Consider the following 11,117-nt stretch of genomic DNA (forward strand, 5'->3'; position numbering starts at 1 on the left):
TGGTTAGATTTGAAAAATCCGCGAGCCGCACACGAGGGCGGCTGCACCAATCACTTCGGCAACAGCCCTAGCTCCACCAATCAACGTCAGTATTACTGGAGAACCAATTCCAAGACATCCAATGGGAAGGGAACTTCTGGAGCAGCGTGAAGTCGCACATCTTCCATCTTTGAACAGGGCCGCCTGGACCCCGCCCTCAGCCTGTGGGTGTTGCCCGCGTGGTCTGATTTGGGTTCTGCTTGAATCCACCTACTGGCTTGAGTTCTCTGATGGAGGCCTCAAGAGAAACAGACCCTGATTACAGGTGGAGTCGGTGGAGAACCCAGGAGTGCGTCCCTAGAGTCACGGTGGGAGATGGATGAGTAAGCTTGTGGCTGCTCGCGGGCGGAAACCACCTCACTGGGGAACCGGAGAAAGGCAGATGATGTGTGACGCGTCAGGCAGGTTGAGAGCAGGAGTGGGTAAGGCTATATAACCCACCATGAGGGTGTGCCCCTCACTGAGGAGGAACTCGGTCCCTGCCCATTGCAGTAAGATCCTCCAGCCTTGGTCTTTCCTTCACTCGCTCGCCTCTCATCAGGCCGCAGCATCTGGTGTTCTGCTCCACACAGCCCTAAGCCGTAGGATTTCCCCATTTATGGATGAGGAAACCGAAGCTGTGGTGAAAAGACCGAACTTCTGGAAGATGGCCCCAGGATTTGAACCTTTAAAGTCAAGGCGTGCCAAGTCTCTACTAAATGCGAAACTTCTGCAGGGACAAAAGACATCCATCAGCCGTCAGTACTCTGGGAAGTCGGCCCTGAGTAGAATTTGGGGATTACTAAGAGACCTGGATTCGGAGAATAACGTTCAATCAAAACTTTGTAGCTTGCTGTTCTTCTCAACTTTTTATTATTAGAAACAAAAGTCAAAGTCTTGATTTTGACACGTTTTGCCTAGTTCACCTTGTCTGTGTACAAGTATTCGAACATTACCGATCCCAAGACATTTCAGTCAGGACAACACTGAGCATGGGGCTCTTTAAGGGTCCTTAGTCACATGACCAATATCACCACCCCTAAAATAACTTCATCCTCTAACATGTAGACTATATTAAAATGACCTTGATCATCCCCAATACACACAATAACTTCTAAGTAGGAACAAGACTGAGAATGTAGCTCGGGTGGCAGAGAGCTTTGACTAGTATGGAGGAGGCACCAGGTTCAACCACAGCACTGAAAATCAAAACTTACTAGAAACAAGAGAAATAGGTCAGTCTTAGGAGCGATTGCAATGCCAAGAATGAGGGCCTGAGTTCAAATCCTCAGCACCCACATAAAAATCTGGCATGGCTGCATGTGTAACCCAGTACGGAGGATTGCTAGGGACTGCTGAGGAGGAACCTGACTCATCATCATCCTGACTCAAAGGAATTAGGCAAAGAATGACATGGCAGGATGCATGGTGATAGTGTAGGGGATGGACAGACAGACAGACAGACACACACACACACACACACACACACACACACACACACACACACACACACACAGGCTTGGGGGGCGGGGGCAGGGAACGTATCTTAACTAAGAACCAGGCAAGATTTGGCTTACTTGCCTCTTTCAAGTTCATCCTATTTCTGTCCGAATCTCTCTCCTCTCTCTGGATCAGGCTCTCACTATGTAGACCAGGCTGGCCTTGAACTGGGATTAAGGGCATGTGCCACCACATGTAGCTTGAGCCTCTGGTTTTAACCATGGGTTTGGAATTATGCACTGAAATCTGGTGGGCTCACCTTTGAGTGAAGACAGTGACTACCCCTCCACCAGAATTCATCAGTAACCAGTAGTTCAACAGGGAGGAACGGCCCCCATGCCTGCCCTGAGCCATGATTGTTTATTGACCGGCCCAGGCTTGTGCAGGCAACCACAGCTGCTGTGAGATCATTTGCAATGTCTGTGTCATGCCCTGGAGATTATAGGCCAGGTCTTCTCTACTTTGTTTTTGCTTTTTAAGACAGAGTCTCATGTAGCCCAGGCTGTCCTCAAATTCCCTACATAGTCAAGGGAGACCTTGAGCCCAGATCCTTCTGCCTCCAACTCCTGCTGGGATTACAGGCATGCACTGCTAGACCCAGCTTTCTCTCCTCTTTAACACTTATTTCAGCAAACAATGCCAGCCCCGTTTCACAGGTGGTAAAGGGAAGAGGAACTTGGATTCAGTCCCTTGTCCTCTAACATCAAGCCAACCGGTCCTGGGTTGTGCTCCTTGGCCAGGCCATTCCCATTTTATGAGCTGGCCCACCATCACCACATTGAGCTCTAAGCAGATGGCTGTGGAACCGTCTGGAGACGTGTAAACACTTGATAGTCCAGCAGAGAAGATGGCAGGGAAAGACTGAGGGTGGAGGGGACTGGAGTTGTGAGTACTGGAGTATAAGTGGTAAATAGGAAGTGTGTTTATTTGAGGGAGACTATGAGGGACAGGGAGGTGGTGTGGCAGTGAGGCTGGTAGGGGATTACGGTGGCTGGGGAGAAGGGAGGGACTCCATTCTCCCGCAGCTTCTGCCATGGTCCCGTGAGGGGCATCAAACAAAGCCTTTCACGAAGTCTACCAAGCGTGGGTCCTTGTAGAGCTTTTCCTCCAGCGCCAGGTACTTCAGCGGAGCCAGCTCTTTGTGCCTGAGCAGAGGGAGGAAGGAGAAGGTGAGGGATGTCCGAACTCTCAGAGCGCTCCCAGGAGTCCTCCTGGCTCTGCCCCTTACCGATTGAGTCGCTGTTCCAAGATGCGGATACGGAACATGGCCTGAGAACAGTAGCTCAGGTATAGGTCTTCGTCCTCAGACGTCAGGGTCACCTGGTTCTCCTGGTACCACTGCTGCTTCTTCTGCAGTTCCTGAGTCTCCTGGGGGCGTAGGGAGATGAGCAGGGGAAGGTGTGAACTGATCCTCAGCCAGGGTGTAGGCCCATAGATTACCAGGCAGCCCCAAGAGGATTACACGCCCCCATCCGCACCTCCCAAGGAGAGGGGCAGAGTTAGAGGATCACAAAACATCTTGGGTGGGGACTACTGGAGCCATGATTCGAAGGACAGCATGTGGCATAAACTCAGAACAGGAACAAAGCAGTTAGTCAGGGCTAGGTCTGTGGCTTAGTGTGTGGCCCTGGGTTCCACCCCTAGCACCTCATATACAAAGTCAAAACATCTGGGTGTGGTGGTGCACATCCCAGTACTCATTAGGCAGAGGCAGAGGGATCACTGTGAATTTAAGGCCTGTCTGGTCTCCACATCAAGTTCTAGACCAGTGGGGGCTACAGAGTGAGACACTGTCTCTAAAAAACAAAACAAGGACACTGACTGCTCTCCAGAGGACTGGGGTTCGATTTCCAAAGCTCACATGGAGGCTCACAATCATCTGAAACTCCAGTCCCAGGGGATTGATGCCCCATTCTGGCTTCTGAGGGCACAGGTGTGCACATGGTGCACATACACATGTGCAGACAAAACACCCATACACACAAAATAGCTACACGATCTAGACAAGTTACTGACATGCTCAGAGCCCCCAAAAGCTCATCTCCGAAAGTTAGAATTATTGTGTCCAGTTCCACCCAACTCTGCTCTGTGCACTCTGTGAAAACCAAGGTACTGCATGGAGACCGAATGGTACACACCTCACCTATCTCACATAAATGGGCCAAGGACTAGGAGCTGTTAGAATGTTCCACCCATCCGTCCATATATCCAGAAATGCACCCATCCATTCCTTTATCCCTTGTCTGCCAAATCTTATCTACCCATCTGCCTACTCATTCATCAATCCATCCACCTACTCATCATCCATCCATCCATCCATCCATCCATCCATCCATCCCTATCCCACCTCTAATCCTTACCCACATCCATCTACCCACATATCCAACTGCACCCACCCATCCACTTCATCCATTTACCCATCTACCTGCCTATCCACACATATTCACCTACCATCCATGTATCAACTCATCCATCCAGTAACGAAGTGGGTGTTTGGAAGCCCCAATTACAGACATATTCATCCACCCATCTGTCTCACAGATCTGTGAGGCACTGGGCAAAGACTTCAGGACCCATTTTCTGGCCGAGGACAGTGAGGTCACCTCCCCTGCCTTGGGCCCTGGCCATACCTTCTCAAAGCGCGCCTGGATGAGGTTAGCCTTGTCGATGAGGCGCTGCTTGAAGTCACTGAGACACTCGTCCTTGAGGCGCACAGCCTGCCAGCGTGTTAGCTTCTCGCCCGGAGGGAGCTGTGCCAGGAATGGGGCCAGGTAGTCCAGCTGGGCCTCCACTTGCCGCAGGTGCTCCTCATGCAGGACACGCTCCTGTGGGCCAGGGAACCAGCTGAAAGCAGGATGTCCAGGAGACCTCCCGAGCAGCCGAGTCCATGGTGCAGTAGCACAAATCCAGGTCCCAGATGGGGTTCCTGTGCAACCTAAGTTCCTAAGGATCGCCTCTTGGCCCACATTTAAGGGTGACATGTAGTTCCTGTTTCTGACATGAATTCATCTCTCAGTCTGAGCCTCAGTTTCCTCCTCTGAAAACAGAGCAGCTTAGGTCTGGAAAGCACATAGCCTGGGCCTGACAATCCACAGCAGGTACTTACAGTGAATGGTCGTGGTTAGCCATGATGCTAAACTATCATTTTTCTCTTTTGCCCAGAAAGCCCTACATGGGGCACACAGGAGCCAGAGAAACTGGAGAGATGGGCCATTGTTTCCCTATGGATTCAGGAACAATCCAAAGCCCAGCCTTGGCAGGTCAACTGCAAACTACTTCAGAGACCTGCACTACCTGGGGAAGAGGATGGGAACCCAAACAGGTCCCACCTGGGGGACAGGGTAAAGCCAAAGCCCCGTCCGTGCTGCTGAGGCCTGGTGCTCAACTGTGCCTGAATCAGTTGGCTGGACTCCCAGTTCAGGTCACAGCCTTGGTGGAAGCCCTGGCAGAGGTAGACATGTAGTTTTCATTCTTTCTCCATGCCAGGCAGGCTTTGGTTTGGCCACAGTCCTGGATAAGGGCACTTAGCCTGGATCCTAAGTGCTCTTTGGGGTGACCCATCAACACAGTCAGTGTGGCTGGTAGTAGTCAACAGGAATACTCATATGACATTACCAGTGACATCATCCCTTACAAAGGGCTCCCGTGCTCTCCCGACCTGGAGACTGGGCTCCAGGGAAGGAGACCCGGGGAGAGTGGGGAGGCTCACCATGGCCTCCCGATACTCTTTGCTCTTCTCGTTGCGCTTGGTGTCATAGATGGAGACGGTCAGCGTGTGTGCCTCCTCCTCCTCTTCCCTAAGCTTCAGGATCTCCAGCACCTTGATCGCACGTAATGGAGGATATGCACATCTAAGACCCTTCCCCCTCCCTGCCACATCCACCTTCTGGGAGGACCTTACCTCCAGCTCTGACTCCCAGGCCTGATGTCGGGACAGCTTTTCTTCATTCTTCAGGTGAATCATGGTCTCATACTGGTAGAGAAGTTTCTTGGTGTGCTCCATTGGCTCCACCTGGGACCAGAACCACCACGGTGACAGAGAGGCTGCAACTGGTCAGGTCTAGGGACCACTAGGTTTAAATCTACTACTACCTTTTTCTAGCTGGGGGACCTCAAGCAAGGTGACTAATCTCTCCAGACCTCAGCATCCTTGTCTACAAAGACATAGTTACAAAGAGGGACCACAGGAAGATGCAGAGGGGCTGAGGGCTAGGGGGTGTGCCGGAGAGCGCTAACTAGACTAGGAAGGTGAGACCATCTAGGAAGATAAGAGTACCCTGCCACCTCCAGAATGGGTCCCTGGGATCTGGGGTCTGGGTTCCCCAGAGGTGCAGGCAGGGACCATGAGGACGCCTCAGCTTGCTGGGTTCTCATTAAAAAAAAAAAAAAATCAATATTTTGGGCTTTTCTTTCTTTTTTTAATTAATTAATTAATTAATTATTTTTAATGCTGAATGCTGTTTATTGAAGGAGAGAAGAGGTCTTAAATATAGGCTTACAGCACAATGGGAGAACCCCAGAGGGCAGAAGTTCGCTACCGATGTTTTACAATCTTGCATCTAAGCTGTTAACACCCATTATGCAGGATACACAGACAAGGAACTTCCCTTAAGCATTCAGGAGGGTGGAACCTGGCAGGGGATTAGCATAGGGAGGATATCAAAGTAAAGGTCAACAAGCAAGGCAACAGTTACCCAAAACGAGGGCCAGGACCCTACAGGTCCCCCTTTTACTAAAAAATGAGCTTCTGACTTAGGTTGCATGGGACATCAGCAGGTCACCTTACCCGTCATGGAGATGCCTGCCCAGGCCCCACAGGCGCTCTGTCTTAGGTTGGTGAGCTCCCCCCAGGCATTACCCGTCTCTGAATACTCATTATCATACAGGCTCAATCGTGTGTGAGCTGCAGAGTTAACTGCTGCCAAAGATCTCAAAGTGGCACTGGGCTTGCAATCTGTGTGTTCATTAAATTAATTTTGTTTTTGTTTTTGTTTTGGAGCTGAGGATTGAACCCAGGGCCTTGGCTCTACCACTGAGCTAAATCCCCAACCTGGGTTCTCATTTTGATGGAAATGGGATGATCTTCCAGAGGAGCTGCAAGGGAAATGCCCTCAGATGGAAGCTATACATGTTCCTAGGGACAGAGATGGGCTTCCCAGTGGCCCCTTCACGGGGGAGGAGGGGGAAGTCTACCTGGGGTTTCCCAAGTTGCCAGAAGACGCTGCAGGCACAGTTTCCAGAGTGTGCCCCCACCTCCCCTGCCCCGTGCAGTTGCCAACCCACCTCGAAGCTGATGCACATGTCCGGTGTCATGATGATCTTGTTGCCTTTGCTGTCGACCTCCGTGCGCCGCAGGAACTCACGCTTGGATGAGGTGATGTAGTCATCACGGCAGTGGTAGCGAAGCTGAATGCGCTCCTCCAGGATCAGAAACACACGCTCTGCCACATCCTCATCTGCAGGCTTCGCTGGGTTGCGGAAGAACCGCTCTGTGATTTTCTGTGTGGCCAGAACATGTAGAGGAGGGAGGTGGATTTCTGTGCATGCTCCGTGGGTAGGAGCAAAGGACTGTCAGGATCCAGGAGTCTGGGGGTGGGGGTTGTTAATCAGTCCTTCCTAGCCAGACAATAGGTTCTGTGACTCCCTTAAGTTCTCAAGGCCCAGCCATGTCAGCTTCAGTTCTCTCCACAAGACTCTGCTTGCCGGCTCCTAGAGATGGGGAGTTCTCTCCAGGAAGCCTATCTCATTACCAGATATCCCTCACAATGGAAAGGAGCACCTTTGGCGTGTGGCCAGGAAGCTCAGTGGCCAAGAACTCTGTAGAGAATGGGTTCTCCGATCGCAATAAAATTAAAAAGACTCTCAAGAACAAATTGTGTGTGTGAGCCTTGGTGTGCATACACACACTTGTGTGGTGGCCAGAGATTGACACTGTCTTTCTCAACTGCTCTCCAGCTTGTTTTTTGAGATAGCATTTCTGTCTCAAAGCCTGGACTCACTTGAATTCAGAGCTCACTGGGTTGACTTCACTGGCGGGCCAACAAACCCTGCGTTTGCCTCCCTCGTGCTGGGATTTCAGATGCGTGTCACAGTGCTTGGCTGTTTTTGTGGGCGCTGGAGCTCAAACTGGGGTCCTCATGCTTTACTTAGTGAGCTGTCCTTCAGCCCTGAGTTTGTTGAAATAGGGTCTCATGTGGCTCAGACTGGCCTGGACTCGCTATGTAGTTGAGGGTTGCCTTGAACTCTCGATCCTTCAGCTACCACCTCTCAAGTGCTGGGATTAATTGTCCAACTAAGAACAAACCCAGTCCACAGTAATATTGGAGAGAGGTCATTCTGAGAGGTTGTTACATTTCTCTGGTTTCTCATATTTCCAGATGTCTGGTCATAAGTGTGTATTTGTTCATGACACTAAGGAAACAGTGCTTCTTTGTCTAGTGGCCAGGGACACAGCTTAGCCCTAGCAAGCCAGGGGTCTGCATTTATTAAGGTGCTTCTTTTACATTAAATCACAGGCCTTAATACCATCCCAGAACCAGGGTTTCCCCCATCCTGACGATCCCCTATCTGTCAGAGCAAGTGGGCAGCTAGTGTCCAGCCCAAGCATGCTCTCACCACCATGGGCCTCGGGTTGGACTCTGCGCTGTTCTGGGTGAGCTTCTTGACTCTGGGTCCAAAATTGATGTGGCGATAGGAGAGGAAGTCTGAGCGCCCCTGATAGCACTCTGTCATTGTCAGGGGTGTCTCCTCCCGCTTTATCAGGCCATCCACACGGATCTTTTCATAGAACTCCATGACGCGGTCCATCTCAGGCAGCATAGACTTGTATGAGTGCACTGGATGGGGGGGTGGGAAGGAAGGGGTCGGGTGAGCACCTGGAGCTGTGGCAGCCGGCTCTGCACCCAATCCCAGGCCCAGGGAGAGAGAGAGCAGCTCTTCAGTACACATGAGCATTAGCCGTGTACCCAGTCCTGACTTTCTGGCTATTATGGTTACATCCAATTCTTCATTTTTATAAACAACTCCGTGATGAACATCTACATCATGCACTTATGGTTCTTGCTCTTTTCTGACCGCAAATTCTCAGCAGAGGAATGACTGGGTTAAAAGGTATGCACATGTTATGGCCATTATTGTTGTTAGACATGGAACACAGGACTTCCGAAATGTTAAGCATGTGTCCTACCGCTGAGCTACATCCCCATGTTAACACATTTAGCTCAATTATTCTTAAGAAGAGAGTGGTCTGCCAATATCAACAGGGAGCAACTTTCTGCTGCTTTTAACCCCTGTCACATCCGGTTAGGACCATTTGCTCACAACAAAAGCAGTGGCGTGGTCCCTTGTTGGTTTAATCTTGAAATTTACCACTCCCCAACACAGTTGATGTGTTTCCATGTGTTGGTTGGCCCAGATTTTTCTCTGGTGACGTCTGGGGTAGGATATGAATCTTAGAAGGCGTACCTTCCCAACTCATGGACTCCTAGCCATAGTCTGTATACAGTGGGCCCTCTGCCCTCTGCACTTGCCCTTGTCCGTGGTGTTTAGTTGGCTTTACTGCCCAACATTCTTAGACCCTTTACATGTGACCCATGCCACGTGGCCTCCTGGAGATTCCAGCTTGATCCAAGCCACAGAACAGCATGTGACCCTGGCTTTGACTTTCCTAGAGAGCTGCTGACCACAGCATCTTCCTCTTTTGAGCCTCCGCAGCTGCCTGCACACCTCCTGGTCTCACAGAGGCAGAAGCAGTTGTCTATATCGCCACCCGAGGGCCTCCTGGATACCTGGGGCTGGTTCTTCCCATCACACATCCTTATACGGAAGCTCCCCTCCCCCAGGGCTCTTGGTTTGCCCAGCTGTGGGATCCACACACCACGCAGAGCTTGGGGATGGCCTGGCTTGAAGTAGTCCACCTGCAGGCCTGTGGTCTTGTTTATGTGCTTCAGCTCCAGCATGTCCTCACGGTTCTGGTACCATTCCTTGATCTCCAGAACCTTTGTACCTGCGGGGGCCCAAAGATGGCTGTCGCAGGCAGACCAGCTCCTCTGGCCTCCGCCACACACACACACACACACACACACACACACACACACACACACACACACACACACAAAGGAGACATGATATGCCCAGAGGCACTGAGCACAACATTCGGTCATCCCGCATCCTGTCCCCCAGGGTGCCTTACACTGCAGGTCTTCGTAGGTGGTGAGGCGGCATACCAGGCCGTTGCTGTTGAGGTACGGGGCCCACTTCTCGAGCTGTGCCTTCTTGTACTGTATCACCTTCTTTCCACTGGGGCAACGGGTCTCAAACTCTGTGGATGCAGAGGGGGCTGGGATCTCTCCTTCCACCCTTCCTAGCCACTTCTCCATTTTCTGCATCACCTATAAAGTGCCTCTGGGCCTGGAAAGAGCTCCAGGGAGGAAGGAAACAGTCACTAGTGTTGGCTTCAGCTCTTCCCAAGGCATCCAAGCCAGAACCCCAAAGCTCCCTAAGAATCATATCTGTGACCCAGTCACCTCTCACCCCTGCCAGGCCTTCACCAGTGAGAACACGATGCCAGAATGACTTCTGATCCTTCAAAACCCATCCCCAGTGGTCCCTACTTCTTAAGTCCCGCTTTGCCTCCATCCTTCATCTAGGCTGTGATGAGTGCTCCCACTCCAGGCTCCATGACCTCTCCCCCAGCACTCGCCACCCGCTGGAGCAGGCTGTGCCCTTCTTCTGGGTCTAGGTATTCCTAGATTGGCACATGTAGACATGGGGCAAAAGGTAACCCACACCCCTGCCTTCTTTGCCCATGTCTCCTGGGACCTGACCCCCTTACACCATCTACTACAGATACTGCACATGGCCTCCTCCGAACAGAGGTTCTGAGGGAAGGTTCCAGACCTTGGCGGTCATGATATTAACAGTCCAGCTGTGTGCCAGATGGTGTCAGGTCCTGGGCACAGAGCTGGTGGGGTGTTGAGAAGGGTGGAAAGAAGAACCCGGGAAACCTCTATGGCTTCTCTGCTGAGCTATGGCCACAGAACTCCCTGGGGTCTGGGAACTGGTGAGTGACAGAGACCTTCCGGAGTGATCTCAATCTGGGCGACCCATGAAGGCGGCATGTCGAAGCTCTTCTCCTCCTCCTCTTTGGCCTGTGAGGAGAGGAGGTGGATGCTAGCCAGGGCCTTGGAGCAGAGGCCATGGCACAGCTCTGTCTCCTACCCCAGTCCTAGACTTGCTAAGGGAGTTGTCCGTTTCCCCAGAAGAGACAGAAATCGGGAGCATGATCAGGATGAGGAAGAGGAGGAGTCAGCTTGGGCAGACCCCCATTCCCCACTTGACTGGTCAAAGATGGTAGTGCCTGCTCTCATATCCCACCCTTCCAGCCAAATCACCTGTGGCCATGATGGCTTCTCAGAGAGGGTCACATGGAGCCATACCTTTAACTATACCTAGTATCAGGTAAGGAGGGCTGGGAAAGTTCTTCATCCACACTAAGCCTTGGTTTCCTTAGCTTACCTGGGAGGACTAAAGGATGTCATGAACTGGCCTTGGGGCTCTGCCTGACTGCCCTTCCCCTGTCTGTGCAATAAGGCCTGGCC

The 11,117-nt window shown here is 51.7% G+C and overlaps 1 protein-coding gene across 2 annotated transcripts in view; it reads right to left on the reverse strand.

Moving 5' to 3' along the window:
- Positions 1-2,416: 2,416 nt before the first annotated feature.
- Drc7 (dynein regulatory complex subunit 7) overlaps positions 2,417-11,117 on the reverse strand; it is a 25,530-nt gene continuing 16,829 nt past the window's right edge. The window contains exons 9-18 of one of the 2 annotated variants that reach the window (XM_052729204.1): positions 10,595-10,667; positions 9,710-9,838; positions 9,395-9,523; positions 8,134-8,354; positions 6,802-7,017; positions 5,420-5,530; positions 5,228-5,338; positions 4,149-4,343; positions 2,747-2,886; positions 2,417-2,663 (exon numbers count right to left, since the gene is read on the reverse strand). In XM_052729204.1, coding sequence (XP_052585164.1) covers positions 2,570-2,663; positions 2,747-2,886; positions 4,149-4,343; positions 5,228-5,338; positions 5,420-5,530; positions 6,802-7,017; positions 8,134-8,354; positions 9,395-9,523; positions 9,710-9,838; positions 10,595-10,667 — 1,419 coding nt within the window. In that variant the 3' untranslated portion in view covers positions 2,417-2,569. Of the gene's footprint in view, positions 2,664-2,746; positions 2,887-4,148; positions 4,344-5,227; positions 5,531-6,801; positions 7,018-8,133; positions 8,355-9,394; positions 9,524-9,709; positions 9,839-10,594; positions 10,668-11,117 lie in introns of both variants that reach the window. The other variant, XM_052729203.1, reaches the window with a different exon arrangement.

The sequence above is a fragment of the Peromyscus californicus genome, unplaced genomic scaffold (genome assembly GCF_007827085.1).
Source record: "Peromyscus californicus insignis strain IS unplaced genomic scaffold, ASM782708v3 Scaffold_8__1_contigs__length_139910024, whole genome shotgun sequence".
In the NCBI taxonomy this organism is placed as follows: Eukaryota; Metazoa; Chordata; class Mammalia; order Rodentia; family Cricetidae; genus Peromyscus; species Peromyscus californicus.